At 51.9% G+C, this 20,933-nt stretch overlaps 1 protein-coding gene and 1 long non-coding RNA gene across 3 annotated transcripts in view; both read right to left on the minus strand.

Annotated features, from left to right (window-relative positions):
* Positions 1-2,047: 2,047 nt before the first annotated feature.
* On the minus strand, positions 2,048-5,201 carry LOC308148750. The gene is made up of 3 exons (XR_013937208.1): positions 5,108-5,201; positions 3,112-3,184; positions 2,048-2,098 (listed from the first exon to the last, which is right to left on the minus strand). It is a non-coding gene; the product is annotated as an uncharacterized lncRNA (long non-coding RNA).
* A 9,077-nt stretch (positions 5,202-14,278) lies between these two features.
* Positions 14,279-20,933, minus strand: part of LOC308148745 (metabotropic glutamate receptor 8-like) — a 48,347-nt gene continuing 41,692 nt past the window's right edge. For both annotated transcript variants that reach the window (XM_080522251.1, XM_080522250.1), the window contains 2 exons: positions 16,856-17,102; positions 14,279-14,703 (listed from right to left, as the gene is read on the minus strand). In XM_080522251.1, the coding sequence (XP_080378377.1) occupies positions 14,654-14,703; positions 16,856-17,102 (297 nt within the window). In that variant the 3' untranslated portion in view covers positions 14,279-14,653. The remainder of the gene's footprint in view (positions 14,704-16,855; positions 17,103-20,933) is intronic.

Raw genomic sequence — 20,933 nt, forward strand, 5'->3', positions numbered from 1 at the left:
ACTGTGTTAACTAGTGGTGACAGAGTGAACTGTGTTAACTAGTCGTGACAGAGTGTTAACTAGTGGTGACAGAGTGAACTGTGTTAACTAGTGGTGACAGTGTGTTAACTAGTGGTGACAGAGTGAACTGCGTTAACTAGTGGTGGCTGTGTGTTAACTAGTGGTGACTGTGTGTTAACTAGTGTTGACAGAGTGTTAACTAGTGGTGGCTGTGTGTTAACTAGTGGTGACAGAGTGTTAACTAGTGGTGACTGCGTGTTAACTAGTGGTGACTACGTGTCAACTAGTGTTGACAGAGTGTTTAGTGGTGACTGTGTTAACTAGTGGTGACAGAGTGTTAACTAGTGGTGACTGTGTATTAACTAGTGGTGACAGAGTGTTAACTAGTGGTGACAGAGTGTTAACTAGTGGTGACAGAGTGTTAACTAGTGGTGACTGTGTGTTAACTAGTGGTGACAGAGTGTTTAGTGGTGACTGTGTTAACTAGTGGTGACAGAGTGAACTGTGTTAACTAGTGGTGACAGAGTGTTAACTAGTGGTGACTGTGTGTTAACTAGTGGTGACTATGTGTTAACTAGTGGTGACAGAGTGAACTGTGTTAACTAGTGGTGACAGAGTGTTAACTAGTGGTGACTGTGTGTTAACTAGTGGTGACTGTGGTAACTAGTGGTGACTGTGTGTTAACTAGTGGTGACAGAGTGAACTGTGTTAACTAGTGGTGACAGAGTGTTAACTAGTGGTGACTGTGTGTTAACTAGTGGTGACTGTGGTAACTAGTGGTGACTGTGTGTTAACTAGTGTTGACAGAGTGTTAACTAGTGGTGACTGTGTGTTAACTAGTGGTGACAGAGTGTTAACTAGTGGCGACTGTGTGTTAACTAGTGGTGACAGAGTGTTAACTAGTGGCGACTGTGTGTTAACTAGTGGTGACAGAGTGTTTAGTGGTGACTGTGTTAACTAGTGGTGACAGAGTGAACTGTGTTAACTAGTGGTGACAGAGTGTTAACTAGTGGTGACTGTGTGTTAACTAGTGGTGCCAGAGTGTTAACTAGTGGTGACTGTGTGTTAACTAGTGGTGACAGAGTGAACTGTGTTAACTAGTGGTGACTGTGTTAACTAGTGGTGACTGCGTGTTAACTAGTGGTGACTACGTGTCAACTAGTGTTGACAGAGTGTTAACTAGTGGTGACTGTGTGTTAACTAGTGGTGACAGAGTGTTAACTAGTGGTGACTGTGTGTTAACTAGTGGTGACAGAGTGTTAACTAGTGGCGACTGTGTGTTAACTAGTGGTGACAGAGTGTTAACTAGTGGTGGCTGTGTGTTAACTAGTGGTGACAGAGTGTTTAGTGGTGACTGTGTTAACTAGTGGTGACAGAGTGAACTGTGTTAACTGTGTGTTAACTAGTGGTGACAGAGTGTTTAGTGGTGACTGTGTTAACAAGTGGTGACAGAGTGTTAACTAGTGGTGACTGTGTTAACTAGTGGTGACAGAGTGTTAACTAGTGGTGACTGTGTGTTAACTAGTGGTGACAGAGTGAACTGTGTTAACTAGTGGTGACAGAGTGTTAACTAGTGGTGACTGTGTGCTAACTAGTGGTGACTGTGTGCTAACTAGTGGTGACAGAGTGAACTGTGTTAACTAGTGGTGACAGAGTGTTAACTAGTGGTGACTGTGTGTTAACTAGTGGTGACTGTGTTAACTAGTGGTGACAGAGTGAACTGTGTTAACTAGTGGTGACAGAGTGTTAACTAGTGGTGACTGTGTGTTAACTAGTGTTGACAGAGTGAACTGTGTTAACTAGTGGTGACAGAGTGTTAACTAGTGGTGACTGTGTGTTAACTAGTGGTGACTGTGTTAACTAGTGGTGACAGAGTGAACTGTGTTAACTAGTGGTGACAGAGTGTTAACTAGTGGTGACAGAGTGTTAACTAGTGGTGACAGAGTGAACTGTGTTAACTAGTGGTGACATAGTGTTAACTAGTGGTGACTGTGTGTTAACTAGTGGTGACAGAGTGAACTCACCCCTAGAGCGACGGCGTCACTGAAGGCTTTGGCCAGATCTCCAAACAGAACCAGGTTGATGGACGAATCGTCTTCTGGAGGGAAGGACAGAAGCTTCAACCTCACTTCTGGAGTCTAGAACCTCACTTCTGAGTCTAGAACCTCACTTCTGGAGTCTAGAACCTCAGTTCTTACTTTATTTTCTAGTTTGTTTTTACTTTATTTGATGGTTTGTCTTTAGTTGATTTGATGGTTTGTCTTTAGTGGACTCTATTGTTTGGACCGCAGGTTTTCTGGTTCCTGTGTCTCTTGAAGTTCAAGGCTTTGGTTTCAGCAGTTGTTTTAAAAGTGCTAAATACATACATACATACATACATATATAAGGGTTAGGGTTAGGGTTAGTAGCAGTTTGAACTGTTTAACTCTTTACTGTCGCTGGTTTTCCTCCTGGTTACTGCAGTTTGAACTGTTTAACTCTTTACAGTCGCTGGTTTTCCTCCTGGTTACTGCAGTTTGAACTGTTTAACTCTTTACTGTCACTGGTTTTCCTCCTGGTTACTGCAGTTTGAACTGTTTAACTCTTTACTGTCGCTGGTTTTCCTCCTGGTTACTGCAGTTTGAACTGTTTAACTCTTTACTGTCGCTGGTTTTCCTCCTGGTTACTGCAGTTTGAACTGTTTAACTCTTTACTGTCGCTGGTTTTCCTCCTGGTTACTGCAGTTTGAACTGTTTAACTCTTTACTGTCGCTGGTTTTCCTCCTGGTTACTGCAGTTTGAACTGTTTAACTCTTTACTGTCGCTGGTTTTCCTCCTGGTTACTGCAGTTTGAACTGAAATAGCATTTATTTCCTTTTTTCCTCTTTTTCTGGCAACATTTTTTCTTTTCTTTAGCCAGTTTTCTTCTGTATTTTCCTGAAAAAGTTTTCTCAAGAGTTTCTAAAGTAATTTAAGTAGTTTCAAAAGAGTGTAGAGCCGCTGCAGGGGGCGCTGAAGAGCCACAGGTCCCCCTGGACTGTCTGGAGAACAGGACCACCGAGGAGACAACAGACACCAGCAGGATGGAGACAACAGACACCAGGGACACCAGCAGGATGGACCAGCAGCATACCTTGCAGGACGGCCTTCAGGATGAAGCCATGAGCTTCAGACGACACCAGCGGTCCTTTACGAAGCACCGTCCCCTGAAGGACAAACAAGGAGGTGCAGCAGTGAGTGAAGTGCTGGAGGTTGGTGGAACCTGGTCAACATGTCAGGGAGACCATCTGCAGGACGGGGGGAGACGGGCTGCAGGACGGGGGGGAGACGACCTGCAGGACGGGGGGAGACGGGCTGCAGGACGGGGGGGAGACGACCTGCAGGACGGGGGGAGACGGGCTGCAGGACGGGGGGAGACGGGCTGCAGGACGGGGGGGAGACGGGCTGCAGGACGGGGGGAGACGGGCTGCAGGACGGGGGGGAGACGGGCTGCAGGATGGGGGGGAGACGGGCTGCAGGACGGGGGGAGACGGGCTGCAGGACGGGGGGAGACGGGCTGCAGGACGGGGGGAGACGAGCTGCAGGACGGGGGGGAGACGGGCTGCAGGACGGGGGGGAGACGAGCTGCAGGACGGGGGGAGACGGGCTGCAGGACGGGGGGAGACGATCTGCAGGACGGGGGGAGACGGGCTGCAGGACGGGGGGAGACGGGCTGCAGGACGGGGGGAGACGAGCTGCAGGACGGGGGGGAGACGGGCTGCAGGACGGGGGGGAGACGGGCTGCAGGACGGGGGGAGACGAGCTCCTACTGATAAACTAGAACAGCTTTATTAAAAACACATTCACAACTCCTGCAGTCCAAATACAAACTCGCTGTAACGTCACAATGTTCTACAATCAGTTACTGCAAATACTACAGAGCAGGTTCTCAAGGTCTGCATGGAGAACAGGCAGGAACAAGGTACTGCTCTTCTGCAGCAACAAACCACAGCTGAGCATTTCAGCATTTTATAGCCGGTTGGCAGCCATGTTAACGCCACCTGTTCTCATGGCCCCGCACCCACCAGTTCTCATGGCCCCGCACCCACCAGTTCTCATGGCCCCGCACCCACCAGTTCTCATGGCCCCGCCACCACCTGTTCTCATGGCCCCGCCACCACCTGTTCTCATGGTCCCGCCACCACCAGTTCTCATGGCCCCGCCCCCACCAGTTCTCATGGTCCCGCCCCCACCTGTTCTCATGGCCCCGCACCCACCAGTTCTCATGGTCCCGCCCCCACCTGTTCTCATGGCCCCGCACCCACCAGTTCTCATGGTCCCGCCACCACCTGCTCTCATGGCCCCGCCCCCACCAGTTCTCATGGCCCCGCCCCCACCAGTTCTCATGGTCCCGCCCCCACCTGTTCTCATGGCCCCGCACCCACCAGTTCTCATGGTCCCGCCACCACCTGTTCTCATGGCCCCGCCCCCACCAGTTCTCATGGTCCCGCCCCCACCTGTTCTCATGGTCCCGCCCCCACCAGTTCTCATGGTCCCGCCCCCACCTGTTCTCATGGTCCCGCCCCCACCTGTTCTCATGGTCCCGCCACCACCTGTTCTCAAGGTCCCACCACCACCTGTTCTCATGGCCCCGCCCCCACCAGTTCTCATAGTCCCACCACCACCTGTTCTCATGGCCCCGCCCCCACCTGTTCTCATGACATGAGCACAAGTGCTGATTGGTCAGTTCCACGATAGAAAAGGAAGTTGTGCGACGGCGTCAGCTGCTCCTGCGGGGAAGCTGCATGTCCAATCCAAAATGGGTTTTCCTGGATGTCGTCGTTACTCATCCTTACCTGGAATACCTTCCTGGAGTACCTTCCTGGAGTACCTACCTGGAGTATCTTCCTGGAGTACCTTCCTGGCCTACCTTCCTGGAATACCTACCTGGAGTACCTTCCTGGAGTACCTTCCTGGAGTACCTACCTGGAGTACCTTCCTGGACTACCTTCCTGGAATACCTTCCTGGAATACCTACCTGGAGTACCTTCCTGGAGTACCTTCCTGGAACACCTTCCTGGAACACCTTCCTGCAGCTCCAGGTTGGACAGAAGCATTAAGCAGCAGCTGGTTTCAGGAGGGGAACCAACCTGGACGATCTTGTCGGTGGAGTCGGTGCCCCTGCCGATGCTGCAGATGGAGAGCCTGGTCATGTGGGCGGGCAGCTGGGCTCCTGGCCCCGCCCCTGGCCCCGCCCCCTCCTCCACCACACACACTGACATGGCGTCCAGATGACCTGACACACAATTCAGACGAGGGTTACTACCGTTGTACCAGGAGTACCTCTCCAACCTGTACGGTTCTTTAAGACCGTTGTCATGGAAACTGTTAAGCCGACTCATCCTCCTGTTCATCACCAGGACTAACCAGTCAACTAACCAGTCAGCTAACCAGTCAGCTAACCAGTCAGCTAACCAGTCAACGACTTGAGGAAAGAACGACTGAACCAGCGCTCTGCAGACTTTATGACCATAAGAGACGTTTTTTACAACTCCCCACCAAATTAAAAGCACCAGAGCCACACAACATGTAAATTCTCTAAAATGAACAAAAAAACCTCTTTCAACAACTAAAATGTAGTTTTCATTCCTAAAGTGTTCTGGAACAATTTACTTCTATTTGATTATATTTTCAGCTCTTGGAGACGTTTTTCTGTTTTACCATATTTAGCTGTAGTAAGGAAAGTAGAAGATTTTTGAAAATCAGTGTGGAATTCAAATCAAATAAAAATAAAAATAAAAGGGAATTTATGTTTACAAATAATTTGTTGAAAATGTCAAGAAGCTGCTCCAGGGGGCGCTGCAGAGCCACAGGCCGCTCTGCAGCTCAGCTTTAGTGGAGGAAGAGGAAACACTGGAGACCAGCACAAAGACGCTTCACATCACCTTCAGCTGCAGGCCGACTTCCCTTTGATACAAAGAAGATCAAAGCAAATAAGATTGTGAATCAAACCAAAAGTGACATTTCACCTCCGTGTTGTTTTACTGGTCTGAATGTGTGCAGCATGAATCAGTGGAGGCGAAACGAGTGAGGGCAGGTGGAGGTGGAGGCAGGATGGCGGAGTTATCTCGGAACGGTGGAGGTGTGAGGAGGAGGTGAATGTGGAGGTGGAGGTGTGAGGAGGTGAATGTGGAGGTGGAGGTGTGAGGAGGTGGAGGTGGAGGTGTGAGGAGGAGGTGGAGGTTGAGGTGTGAGGAGGAGGAGGTAGAGGTTGAGGTGTGAGGAGGAGGTGAATGTGGAGGTGTGAGGAGGAGGTGAATGTGGAGGTGGAGGTGTGAGGAGGTGGAGGTGGAGGTGTGAGGAGGAGGTGGAGGTTGAGGTGTGAGGAGGAGGAGGTAGAGGTTGAGGTGTGAGGAGGAGGAGGTAGAGGTTGAGGTGTGAGGAGGAGGTGAATGTGGAGGTGTGAGGAGGAGGTGAATGTGGAGGTGGAGGTATGAGGAGGAGGTGGAGGTGAATGTGGAGGTGTGAGGAGGAGGTGGAAGTGTGAGGAGGTGGAGGTGAATATGGAGGTGTGAGGAGGAGGTGGAGGTGGAGGTTGAGGTGTGAGGAGGAGGTGGAGGTGAATGTGGAGGTGTGAGGAGGAGGTGGAAGTGTGAGGAGGTGGAGGTGAATATGGAGGTGTGAGGAGGAGGTGGAGGTGGAGGTTGAGGTGTGAGGAGGAGGTGGAGGTTGAGGTGTGAGGAGGATGTGGTAGAGGAGGAGGAGGAGGAGGTGGAGGTTGAGGTGTGAGGAGGAGGTGGAAGCTGAGGTGTGAGGAGGAGGTGGAGGTGTGAGGAGAGGAGGTGTGAGGTGGAGGTGTGAGGAGGAGGTGGAGGTGTGAGGTGGAGGTGTGAGGAGGAGGTGGAGGTGGAGGTGGAGGTGGAGGAGGAGGATGTGGAGGAGGAGGTGACGTTCACCGCTAGCCACCCGAGCCGCTGACGTTCACCGCTAGCCACCGGAGCCTCTGACGTTCACCGCTAGCCACCCGAGCCGCTGACGTTCACCAGTAGCCACCGGAGCCTCTGACGTTCACCGCTAGCCACCCGAGCCGCTGACGTTCACCAGTAGCCACCGGAACCGCTGACGTTCACCAGTAGCCACCGGAACCGCTGACGTTCACCGCTAGCCACCGGAGCCTCTGACGTTCACCGCTAGCCACCGGAGCCTCTGACGTTCACCGCTAGCCACCGGAGCTTCTGACGTTCACCGCTAGCCACCCGAGCCGCTGACGCCACCGGAGCTCTGCTTGCTTCATGCTGTGTGAAACGACCAGCGGGACGAACTCCTCCAACCCTTCACTCTTAGTCAACTACCAGCTAGCGGGAGTTCATGATGAAAGGTAAGGTCTGAAGTGACGCGTCGACAAAGTCGACGACTCGAATCTAAAAAACCGTCGACGTCGAATCCGTCATTCGCCGCGCCCACTCGCCACGCCCACTCGCCACGCCCACTCGCCGCATCGCCACTCCCACTCGCCTCGCCACACGCTGGTGATGGACCAGAACAAACGGTGACAGACCAGAACAAACAGAACACACGGTGACAGACCAGAACAAACAGAACACACGGTGACGGACCAGAACAAACAGAACGGTGACGGACCAGAACAAACAGAACAAACGGTGATGGACCAGAACACACGGTGATGGACCAGAACAAACGGTGATGGACCAGAACACACGGTGATGGACCAGAACAAACAGAACAAACGGTGACGGACCAGAACACACGGCGATGGACCAGAACAAACAGAACAAACGGTGATGGACCAGAACACACGGTGATGGACCAGAACAAACAGAACAAACGGTGATGGACCAGAACAAACGGTGACGGACCAGAACACACGGTGACGGACCAGAACAAACAGAACAAACGGTGACGGACCAGAACACACGGTGATGGACCAGAACAAACGGTGACAGACCAGAACAAACAGAACACACGGTGACGGACCAGAACAAACGGTGACGGACCAGAACACACGGTGATGGACCAGAACACACGGTGACGGACCAGAACACACGGTGACGGACCAGAACACACGGTGATGGACCAGAACAAACAGAACAAACGGTGATGGACCAGAACACACGGTGATGGACCAGAACAAACAGAACAAACGGTGACGGACCAGAACACACGGTGACGGACCAGAACAAACAGAACAAACGGTGACGGACCAGAACACACGGTGACGGACCAGAACACACGGTGATGGACCAGAACAAATAGAACAAACGGTGATGGACCAGAACACACGGTGATGGACCAGAACAAACAGAACAAACGGTGATGGACCAGAACACACGGTGATGGACCAGAACACACGGTGACGGACCAGAACACACGGTGATGGACCAGAACAAACAGAACAAACGGTGACGGACCAGAACACACGGTGATGGACCAGAACAAACAGAACAAATGGTGACGGACCAGAACAAACGGTGACGGACCAGAACACACGGTGATGGACCAGAACAAACAGAACAAACGGTGATGGACCAGAACACACGGTGATGGACCAGAACAAACAGAACAAACGGTGACGGACCAGAACAAACGGTGACGGACCAGAACACACGGTGACGGACCAGAACAAACAGAACACACGGTGACGGACCAGAACACACGGTGACGGACCAGAACAAACAGAACAAACGGTGATGGATCAGAACACACGGTGACGGACCAGAACAAACAGAACACACGGTGACGGACCAGAACACACGGTGACGGACCAGAACACACGGTGACGGACCAGAACAAACAGAACAAACGGTGACGGACCAGAACACACGGTGACAGACCAGAACAAACAGAACAAACGGTGATGGACCAGAACACACGGTGACGGACCAGAACACACGGTGACGGACCAGAACAAACAGAACAAACGGTGACGGACCAGAACACACGGTGACGGACCAGAACAAACAGAACACACGGTGACGGACCAGAACACACGGTGATGGACCAGAACACACGGTGACGGACCAGAACAAACAGAACAAACGGTGACGGACCAGAACACACGGTGACGGACCAGAACAAACAGAATAAACGGTGACGGACCAGAACACACGGTGACGGAGGACTAACTGGTCTCCCGCCGCCTCACATCTCAGGTGTGGGAGACTTTAGCTAGCCGTTAGCCTCCAGGTAGCTACTAGCCTTTACAGTCTCTTAACAAAATGCTTCTTGATGCACGTCATATAAAAAAGTAGACTTGATATTTGGCAGGTGTATAGCACACCTATATACATGTATTTCTGTATAAATGTATTGTTTTACTGAAGCCAATTAGATGATTGTATCTTTCATACAATTCAACTGAATATTATATTCAAGCAGCAGCAGCTTGTTGTGTTTCTGTGCCTTCAGTCCGAAACTTCTCAATAAAGAGGCAGAATTTAAAAATGTTTTTAATCCGATTGATCAATTAATCAAATACATTTATCGACCACGAAGATAATTAGTTGCAGCTCAACACCCAACGTTTATTTCTAGAATTCAAGCAACTTCTCAGTTTGTGAGATGAAAGAAACGAGTTTTAAAAGAGGTTGTACGAAGCGGCTGTTTAAAGGTTTTCGTTTCCTGATAACTCCACATAATAAACAGAAAACACAGTGCGATAGTTTGTGAATTTGAACACTTTGTGAGTGTTATCAGCATATATAAGTTTGAAAATGTTTTACGCTATTTCAATAATATTCTGACCTATTTACGGTGGAATTGCTGTGTTTTGGTGAGCATCTTCATAAAAAGCGTGATTAATGTCCGTCAAACAAGGTCGTTGGAACCTTGCATGTTAGCCGGAAATGAGATCAATCTGTATGGATTCATATAAAGTCAGAATCTTTATGCTTTGTGCAAGTTTTGTTCGCCAGTAAACAATAAAATCCAAAACACCACGTTTTTTAAACGGAGTTTGGTCGCGCGTGTCGCTTTCCCGTCACGCGGAGAGAAAGAACAGTTTTAGAAATATTTAAACCTTTTTGTGACATAAAGCGCATTTGTGTGAAGATGAGCAGAGACAGGAGGAAACTCTGCCTCTCGTTTGGGAGATAAACACGTTCAATCTTACCAGAAGACTTCGGCTGTTTCCCTCGCTCACTTTGAATCGACAGGCTACTCCGAGCTGCGCATGCGCGGGAGACGCTAACTGATGACGTCACAGGGGCCAACCTTGTCGTTTGCGGAGCCGAACCGGGCTGCGACCTGGTCCAACACGTCGTCTTCGATAGGACGTCGTACTTCTCATCAGACTGTGTTCCTGATCTATTAAATCTGTTTTTCACTAAAGTTTATCAAGTTTATAGTTTTTCTTCCAGGTGAAATGAAACCGACCTGCTCCGAGATCCAGACCAGGATCTGTGGCGCCTGGTTGGAGGAAACTGGAGAACCAGTGACAGTAACAAACATGGCGGCCAGGTCGTGACGTGACAGTAACAAACATGGCGGCCCGGTCGTGACGTGACAGTAACAAACATGGCGGCCCGGTCGTGACGTGACAGTAACAAACATGGCGGCCCGGTCATGACGTGACAGTAACAAACATGGCGGCCCGGTCGTGACAGCCAGTTGTAGTTAATTGTCCATGTTTACTAAAGATTCTCCGCCTCGCCACCTGTTCATGCGGCGGCGCTCCACTGTGTTGTTTGTGTTTACATGGTGTTGTTCTCTGCACACGTCTGTGAGGTTTCAGTACTAAAGCGACCAGCAGCGCCCCCTGGTGGCCCGACGTCCCAACAACATGGTGCTGCTGCCCCCTGGTGGCCCGACGGCCCAACAACATGGTGCTGCTGCCCCCTGGTGGCCCGACGGCCCAACAACATGGTGCTGCTGCCCCCTGGTGGCCCGACGGCCCAACAACATGGTGCTGCTGCCCCCTGGTGGCCCGACGGCCCAACAACATGGTGCTGCTGCCCCCTGGTGGCCCGACGTCCCAACAACATGGTGCTGCTGCCCCCTGGTGGCCCGACGGCCCAACAACATGGTGCTGCTGCCCCCTGGTGGCCCGACGGCCCAACAACATGGTGCTGGTGCCCCCTGGTGGCCCGACGGCCCAACAACATGGTGCTGCTGCCCCCTGGTGGCCAGACGGCCCAACAACATGGTGCTGGTGCCCCCTGGTGGCCCGACGGCCCAACAACATGGTGCTGCTGCCCCCTGGTGGCCCGACGGCCCAACAACATGGTGCTGGTGCCCCCTGGTGGCCCGACGGCCCAACAACATGGTGCTGCTGCCCCCTGGTGGCCCGACGGCCCAACAACATGGTGCTGCTGCCCCCTGGTGGCCCGACGGCCCAACAACATGGTGCTGCTGCCCCCTGGTGGCCCGACGGCCCAACAACATGGTGCTGTTGCCCCCTGGTGGCCCGACGGCCCAACAACATGGTGCTGCTGCCCCCTGGTGGCCCGACGGCCCAACAACATGGTGCTGCTGCAGAGGGAACATTTTAGTTTCAGTGTTGTCAGGTGATGCTTGTTGCCTGAGAACAAACCGTACTGATCCAGCTGAACATTTGAGGCTGTGAACAGACGAGCTGCGTCGTCCCTCTCGGCCTCCTGGTGGCGCCGTGCCGCCCGGAGGCCTCCCGGTGGCGCCGTGCCGCCCTCTTGGCCTCCCGGTGGCGCCGTGCCGCCCGGAGGCCTCCCGGTGGCGCCGTGCCGCCCGGAGGCCGACTGATGGTGGTCAGGAATTGTGAAGAGCTTGAAGAGGAGGATTTCTTCAGGCGGACTTCCACTCGTGACACAATAGTGTTTACAAAGAGGTGTGTTTGATTGTAACGTGGGCGGACAAGCCGGCGGAGTTCCGCCGCTCCGCCTCGGCGGGAAGCGGCGTCTGGAGACGACGGGTCACATGACGGCGGGAGACGACTGATGAGTAACAGCCGAGCTGAAGGCTCCCGAGCAGAACCACGGCTCATCTGCTCTGACAGATCCAGGACGGCACATCCTGGTCCGCATCACCATACACGCCATACACGCCATACACACCATACACGCCATACACGCCATACACGCACACGTGTTGTTTGTCTTGTGGAGACTTCAGCTTGAGGTTGAACACGTGGCGTCATCACCATGTGCCAGTTAGTTTATGTACTGGAGCAGAGGGAGCGACCTGCTGCCCATGGAGTACTGCAGGAAGTACTTCATTTAGCTGAACCCATCAAGTACTGCAGGAAGTACTTCATTTAGCTGAACCCATCAAGTACTGCAGGAAGTACTTCGTTTAGCTTAACCCATGGAGTACTGCAGGAAGTACTTCGTTTAGCTTAACCCATGGAGTACTGCAGGAAGTACTTTGTTCTCGCTGCTCATGTCTGATCCCTCAGGGAAGGAGTCCAGACCTCCAGGTTGTCTGTTAGAACACCAGGCCTGGTGGAGGGATGGATGTATGGATGGATGAGGGGATGGATGAGTGGATGATGATGGATGGATGAAGGATGGATGGATGGATGCTATGAAGCAAGCAGAGGATTCAGGAGTGAGACAGCGCGACCGGCGATGAGCCGCCGATGTTTTGGATGAATTGGTTTCCCTGTTAACTGGTGACTGACTTCCTCCAATGTCCCCCGAACCTTAACCCTAACTTTAACCCCCACTCTAACCCTAACCTGACCTTTAAACCTAACCCTAACCCTAACCTGACCTTTAAACCTAACCCTAACCTGACCTTTAACCCTAACCCTAACCTGACCTTTAAACCTAACCCTAACCTGACCTTTAACCCTAACCCTAACCTGACCTTTAAACCTCACCCTAACCTGACCTTTAACCCTAACCCTAACCTGACCTTTAACCCTAGCCCTAACCCTAACCCTAACCTGACTTTTAACCCTAACTCCCACCCTAACCCTAACCTGACCTTTAAACGTAACCCTAACCTGACCTTTAACCCTAACCCTAACCTGACCCTAACCCTTGCTCCAATGTCTCCCGATCCTTAACCCTAACCTGAACTAACATCTGGACCAACTAACATCTGGACCAACTAACATCTGGACCAACCAGCATCTGGACCAACTAACATCTGGACCAACCAGCATCTGGACCAACAAACATCTGGACCAACTAACATCTGGACCAACCAGCATCTGGACCAACCAGCATCTGGACCAACAAACATCTGGACCAACCAGCATCTGGACCAACCAACATCTGGACCAACCAACATCTGGACCAACCAGCATCTGGACCAACCAGCATCTGGACCAACAAACATCTGGACCAACAAACATCTGGACCAACCAGCATCTGGACCAACTAACATCTGGACCAACCAACATCTGGACCAACCAGCATCTGGACCAACAAACATCTGGACCAACAAACATCTGGACCAACCAGCATCTGGACCAACAAACATCTGGACCAACCAGCATCTGGACCAACAAACATCTGGACCAACAAACATCTGGACCAACCAGCATCTGGACCAACAAACATCTGGACCGATCAGCAGCTGCAGAGTCCCTGGTGTGACTGCAGCCTTTCTTGCGGCAGCAGGGAGGACATTGTCTTCCAGGAAGGCGTCCGGCGTCTGGGGACATGAAGGCCGGACACCAGCAGTCCGTGTCCTCGTCTTCCTCGTCTTCCTCTCTGCCAGGACTGGCAGGAATATCCATTACAGGCTCAGGGAGCTTCTATTGATTGCGGCTGTCCTGTCCCTCGGTGAGCATCGATCACCTCCTCTTCCTCCTCTTCCTCTCAGCCAGTGATGAAGCTCCACGCCAGGCTTCCTGCCGGACGGAGGCTTGTTCCACGTTAAAGGTCAAATTCCTGTTCATTCCCTGGGTTGAAACTCTGCACTCTCTGTTCTCACACTGGCGCCGCCGTTTTGTGCTGAAACAGCAGAATCTACATTCAAACCTGTTTGCTCTTCCGATGAGCGTTGCTGCAGGACAGACTGGAACCTGAAGTGTCCTCCTCGTCCTCGGACCGCGGAGGCAGAGGACACATTCATCTCCAGTCATTTTTCAAGAATCATCGTTTGCAGACTCGGAGCTGCGTTTGAGTGGAAATGCTGCTGCCGCTGTCAGGGAGCCGCCACAGGGGGTGCTGGAGAGCCACATGGGGGCTTGTGACCTCTGACCTCTGGCCTGTGCTGTTCTTTACCTTGATGTTAGCAGAGAGGCTTTAAAATCAGGGAGGTGTTCAATCGTCCTCTGCCAGCAGCAGCTTTCAGCAACATCAATCTTCTGGTTTTCAGACACACACAAACAAGGCAGCAGTTTGTGAAACATTCCTTTATTCTAAATAGATCACTTGTATAAAAAGGTCATGCTTCAATTCACCGCGACTCGTCTCATGACGCAGGTCGACAAACAGACGAGACAAGAATCAGAAGTTTTCACAACTACAACCACGGTTTCTTTCTTTTTATATCTCAATGTACGATTAGAAGAAGAACACAAAGGGTCCAACACGTTACATTGAAATTCTTTTCTCCGTCAGTTCAGGTGCATGTTTGTCAGCGGCCATTGCTCTGGTGACGGAGGGTTCCGTAGGGTTCCTGGTGACGGAGGGTTCCGTAGGGTTCCTGCCGCCAGGAGACGGAGGTTTGGTTTGTTGGACCGGCCAGAGCGACCAAAGGACGACCTTCCACGACCTTCCTGCAGGTCGTGGTGACGGAGGAGCATTTCCTCACATGGCGTGGTTGGTGTAGCTGACGTAGGTGGTTTTAGTTGGCGGAACTGGAGAGAGAAAACATGACAGCAGGTCAGGGGGGGGGGGTTCCAGAAAGGAGGCTCAACAAACTGAGTCTCTCCTGACCTCTGACCTCTGAGTGTCAGTATCCGATGTGAGGACGTGTCCTGGTCTCTATGTGTGTGTTGGGTTTAGAACCGTGGTTGGGTCAACATCAGGTGTGTAGGACAGATCTATGAGGACGTCTCAGTCTGTGTAGGACGGATCTATGTGGACGTCTCAGTCTGTGTAGGACGGATCTATGAGGACGTCTCGGTCTGTGGTAGGACGGATCTATGAGGACGTCTCAGTCTGTGGTAGGACAGATCTATGAGGACGTCTCAGTCTGTGGTAGGACCGATCTATGAGGACGTCTCGGTCTGTGGTAGGACGGATCTATGAGGACGTCTCAGTCTGTGGTAGGACGGATCTATGAGGACGGCTCGGTCTGTGGTGGACGGATCTATGAGGACACCTCAGTCTGTGGTAGGACGGATCTATGAGGACGGCTCGGTCTGTGGTGGACGGATCTATGAGGACGCCTCGCTCTGTGGTAGGACGTATCTATGAGGACGTCTCAGTCTGTGGTAGGACGGATCTATGAGGACGGCTCGGTCTGTGGTGGACGGATCTATGAGGACACCTCAGTCTGTGGTAGGACGGATCTATGAGGACGGCTCGGTCTGTGGTGGACGGATCTATGAGGACGCCTCGGTCTGTGGTAGGACGTATCTATGAGGACGTCTCGGTCTGTGGTAGGACGGATCTATGAGGACGTCTCGGTCTGTGGTATGACGGATCTATGAGGACGTCTCGGTCTGTGGTAGGACGGATCTATGAGGACGTCTCGGTCTGTGGTAGGACGGATCTATGAGGACGTCTCGGTCTGTGGTGGACGGATCTATGAGGACGTCTCAGTCTGTGGTAGGACGGATCTATGAGGACGTCTCGGTCTGTGGTAGGACGGATCTATGAGGACGTCTCGGTCTGTGGTGGACGGATCTATGAGGACGTCTCAGTCTGTGGTAGGACGGATCTATGAGGACGTCTCGGTCTGTGGTAGGACGGATCTATGAGGACGCCTCAGTCTGTGGTATGACGGATCTATGAGGACGTCTCGGTCTGTGGTAGGACGGATCTATGAGGACGTCTCGGTCTGTGGTAGGACGGATCTATGAGGACGTCTCGGTCTGTGGTAGGACGGATCTATGAGGACGTCTCGGTCTGTGGTATGACGGATCTATGAGGACGTCTCAGTCTGTGTAGGACGGATCTATGAGGACGTCTCAGTCTGTGGTAGGACAGATCTATGAGGACGTCTCAGTCTGTGGTAGGACCGATCTATGAGGACGTCTCGGTCTGTGGTAGGACGGATCTATGAGGACGTCTCGGTCTGTGGTAGGACGGATCTATGAGGACGTCTCGGTCTGTGGTATGACGGATCTATGAGGACGTCTCAGTCTGTGGTATGACGGATCTATGAGGACGTCTCGGTCTGTGGTAGGACGGATCTATGAGGACGTCTCGGTCTGTGGTAGGACGGATCTATGAGGACGTCTCAGTCTGTGGTAGGACGGATCTATGAGGACGCCTCAGTCTGTGGTATGACGGATCTATGAGGACGGCTCGGTCTGTGGTAGGACGGATCTATGAGGACGTCTCAGTCTGTGGTAGGACGGATCTATGAGGACGTCTCGGTCTGTGGTATGACGGATCTATGAGGACGTCTCAGTCTGTGGTAGGACAGATCTATGAGGACGTCTCGGTCTGTGGTGGACGGATCTATGAGGACGTCTCGGTCTGTGGTGGACGGATCTATGAGGACGTCTCGGTCTGTGGTAGGACGGATCTATGAGGACGTCTCGGTCTGTGGTGGACGGATCTATGAGGACGTCTCAGTCTGTGGTAGGACGGATCTATGAGGACGTCTCGGTCTGTGGTAGGACGGATCTATGAGGACGACTCGGTCTGTGGTAGGATGGATCTATGAGGACGTCTCGGTCTGTGGTGGACGGATCTATGAGGACGTCTCGGTCTGTGGTAGGACGGATCTATGAGGACATCTCGGTCTGTGGTGGACGGATCTATGAGGACGTCTCGGTCTGTGGTGGACGCCTCCAGGTTGTGGCCTCCTGCGGCCGTGACCTTTGACCCACTCACCACTGGCCTCCGCGCCCTCACACAGCTCCGTCTGGGCCTCGCCGTTCGGCCTGTTGGCCGCCAGCTGGGACAGCTTGCTGGTCATGGTTGCCACGGTGACGATGGCCTTGAAGCTGCGCCTGCGTTTGGGGACGTTCTGCTCCGGGTGCAGCAGGATGACGTAGACCTTCGGCACATAGAGCAGACCCAGAGAGACGGAGGCGCTGAGGCTCAGGGACACCGTCAGGGTGGCCGTCTGGACGTACATCTGGACAGAGAGGACAGAGAGAGGACAGAGAGACACGTCAGTGTCTGGACAGAGAGGACAGAGAGACACATCGGCATCTGAACAGAGAGAGGACAGAGAGACACATCAGCGTCTGGACAGAGAGAGGACAGAGAGACACCATCAGGGTGGCCGTCACGCTCTGCCGCAGACGTGTGGCAATAAACAAAAATCGAACCACAAAGGTTGACGGACGCCGCAGCAGACGAGACGTGGCTCAGCTGGGGACGTTTCTTGAAAGAGACGAAGACGAGGACGTGGCTCAGCTGGGGACGTTTCTTGTAAGAGACGAAGACGAGGACGTGGCTCAGCTGGGGACGTTTCTTGTAAGAGACGAGGACGTGGCTCAGCTGGGGACGTTTCTTGTAACAGACGAGGACGTGGCTCAGCTGGGGACGTTTCTTGTAACAGACGAAGACGAGACGTGGCTCAGCTGGGGACGTTTCTTGTAACAGACGAAGACGAGACGTGGCTCAGCTGGGGACATTTCTTGAAAGAGACGAAGACGAGGACGTGACTCAGCTGGGGACGTTTCTTGCAAGAGACGAAGACGAGGACGTGGCTCAGCTGGGGACGTTTCTTGTAACAGACGAAGACGAGGACGTGGCTCAGCTGGGGACGTTTCTTGTAACAGACGAGACGTGGCTCAGCTGGGGACGTTTCTTGTAACAGACGAAGACGAGACGTGGCTCAGCTGGGGACGTTTCTTGTAACAGACGAAGACGAGACGTGGCTCAGCTGGGGACGTTTCTTGTAACAGACGAAGACGAGACGTGGCTCAGCTGGGGACGTTTCTTGTAACAGACGAAGACGAGACGTGGCTCAGCTGGGGACGTTTCTTGTAACAGACGAAGACGAGACGTGGCTCAGCTGGGGACGTTTCTTGTAACAGACGAAGACGAGACGTGGCTCAGCTGGGGACGTTTCTTGTAACAGACGAAGACGAGACGTGGCTCAGCTGGGGACGTTTCTTGTAACAGACGAAGACGAGACGTGGTTCAGCTGGGGACGTTTCTTGTAACAGACGAAGACGAGGACGTGGCTCAGCTGGGGACGTTTCTTGTAACAGACGAAGACGAGACGTGGTTCAGCTGGGGACGTTTCTTGTAACAGACGAAGACGAGACGTGGCTCAGCTGGGGACGTTTCTTGTAACAGACGAAGACGAGACGTGGTTCAGCTGGGGACGTTTCTTGTAACAGACGAAGACGAGGACGTGGCTCAGCTGGGGACGTTTCTTGTAACAGACGAAGACGAGGACGTGGCTCAGCTGGGGACGTTTCTTGTAACAGACGAAGACGAGACGTGGCTCAGCTGGGGACGTTTCTTGTAACAGACGAAGACGAGACGTGGCTCAGCTGGGGACGTTTCTTGTAACAGACGAAGACGAGGACGTGGTTTGTTTGCCAGAAGTCCCTGGAGCTTGTTGAGGATGAAGAGACCCTCCTGTCTTTTCTCTCCATGGCGTCAAGTGAACAGCGGCGGCAGAGAAACACTGAGCACACTCTATTTAGAGGACGTCTCAGCCAATCACTCCACCTGTCCTCCACCTGTCCTCCGCCTGTCCCCACAGACGCCATAATGAACAGAACCTCCATCTGGCAGTCTGGCTCACAGCAAACCCAACTGTGCTGAATGTATCTGTGCTCTCGTTAGCTCAGTGATCAGGAGCTAATCAATCACCAATCATCAATCACCAATCATCAATCACCAATCACCAATCATCAATCACCAATCACCAATCATCAATCACCAATCACCAATCGCCTCACAAACCAGGATCGATGGAGACCCAGAGTTGTGCTTAGTAAACAAAACCAGACACGACTGTTTGTTCCTCAACAGAACCTTCAACTATTGGTGACGAGTCTTTTCTCTGTTTGTCGGCGACTGACGCCTCAGGAGTGGCTGAAAGACAAGCCTGGAAGGAGTCTCTAGAGGAGTCGTCAGAGGAGTCGTCAGCCGGAGTCGTCAGAGGAGTCGTCAGCCGGAGTCTCTAGAGGAGTCGTCAGAGGAGTCGTCAGCCGGAGTCTTTAGAGGAGTCGTCAGCCGGAGTCTCTAGAGGAGTCGTCAGAGGAGTCGTCAGCCAGAGTCGTCAGCCGGAGTCTTTAGAGGAGTCGTCAGCCGGAGTCTCTAGAGGAGTCGTCAGCCGGAGTCTCTAGAGGAGTCGTCAGCTGGAGTCTTTAGAGGAGTCGTCAGCCGGAGTCTCTAGAGGAGTCGTCACGTCTCCTTGAAATTAGTTCTTAACATCAGTAAAACAAATCCAACATGGAGCTTCTGACTGTTTCATACCAACTTCCTGTCTGAGTCCAGGAGAGAGTCTGACTGCTAGCATGTCAGCTGCTGATTGGCTGCAGGGCTGGACACCATTCATAGCTTAGCTTAGCATAGCATAGCATGGCATAGCATAGTAGTAGCATAGCATAGCATAGCATAGCATAGCATGGCATAGTGATAGCATAGCATAGCATATAATAGCATAGCATAGTGGTACTATAGTGATAGCATAGCATAGCATAGAATAGCATAGCATAGTGGTAGTATAGTGATAGCATAGCATAGCATATAATAGCATAGCATAGTGGTACTATAGTGATAGCATAGCATAGCATAGAATAGCATAGCATAGCGGTAGTATAGTGATAGCATAGCATCGCAGTATTTTGCTTCTATGAAAAATACAAATAAAAACCGATAGTGGAATGTCTGCAAACATCCAGCCTAACTAACTAACTTCAAGAGCACAAACTAACTAGTCTCACCTCCACTAACTAACCTCACCACCACTAACTAACTAACTCACTCAGTCCCGTCATGTAAAGCTGCTGCCAAACAGTCTGAAGACATGTTGAACTCTTTGCTTTACTCATTTGAATGGTTTCTTCTTTCATGTGTCTTTCTTTATACTGTTTATACAAGTTTGAAATAAAATCCATCCATCCATCCATTCATCCATCCATCCATCCATCCATCCATCATCCATTCATCCATCCATCCATCCATCCATTCATTCATCATCCATCCATCCATCTATCCATACATTCATCATCATCCATCCATCCATCATCCATCTATCCATTCATCCATCCATTCACCCATCATCCATCCATCCTCCATCTATCCATTCATTCATCCTTCCATCATCCATCCATCCATCCATCCACCATCCATACATCCATCATTCATCCATCCATTCATTCATCCATCCATCCTCCATCTATCCATTCATTCATCCTTCCATCATCCATCCATCCATCCATACATCCATCATTCATTGTGACGGAGCAGTAACAGGGCAGCGGCACACTGTCACACGCATGCGCATACACCCAAACATACACGTCACACTCACTTCCTCATGCCCCTCCGTACTGCACATCAGGTCATTCAATTAGCTCATTGCCCTCTCTCTCCAACCGTTAGCATAGCCGGACAGGGGTGCACACCTGACTGCTGTGATTTACCTACACAAACATTCACACATTCACACATCCATACATGCACACGAGACGCTTACCGTGACATGACGCCTCACGGCAGTGGAGAGCCAAGACGGGGCGGAGCTAACTCCGAGACTTTGTAGCTCACCCGCACGGAAAGTTTGGTCATGTGACCATGAGGTACTTTGAACCTGGTGAAAACCAGCAGCTAAGAGAAGAGCTGAGATCAGGTTTTGTTTTTGTACTGTAAATATATATTTTTGTTCTTGCACTGTAAATACTGAGCACCGGCACTGTTTTGAGGGAAATACATGCAAATCTGGACTTGTCATATGGAGCGTGGTGGTAATTATTATTAGTAGTCCTTGGACTGA

The sequence above is a fragment of the Blennius ocellaris genome (genome assembly GCF_963422515.1).
Source record: "Blennius ocellaris genome assembly, contig: SCAFFOLD_50, whole genome shotgun sequence".
NCBI lineage: Eukaryota > Metazoa > Chordata > Actinopteri > Blenniiformes > Blenniidae > Blennius > Blennius ocellaris.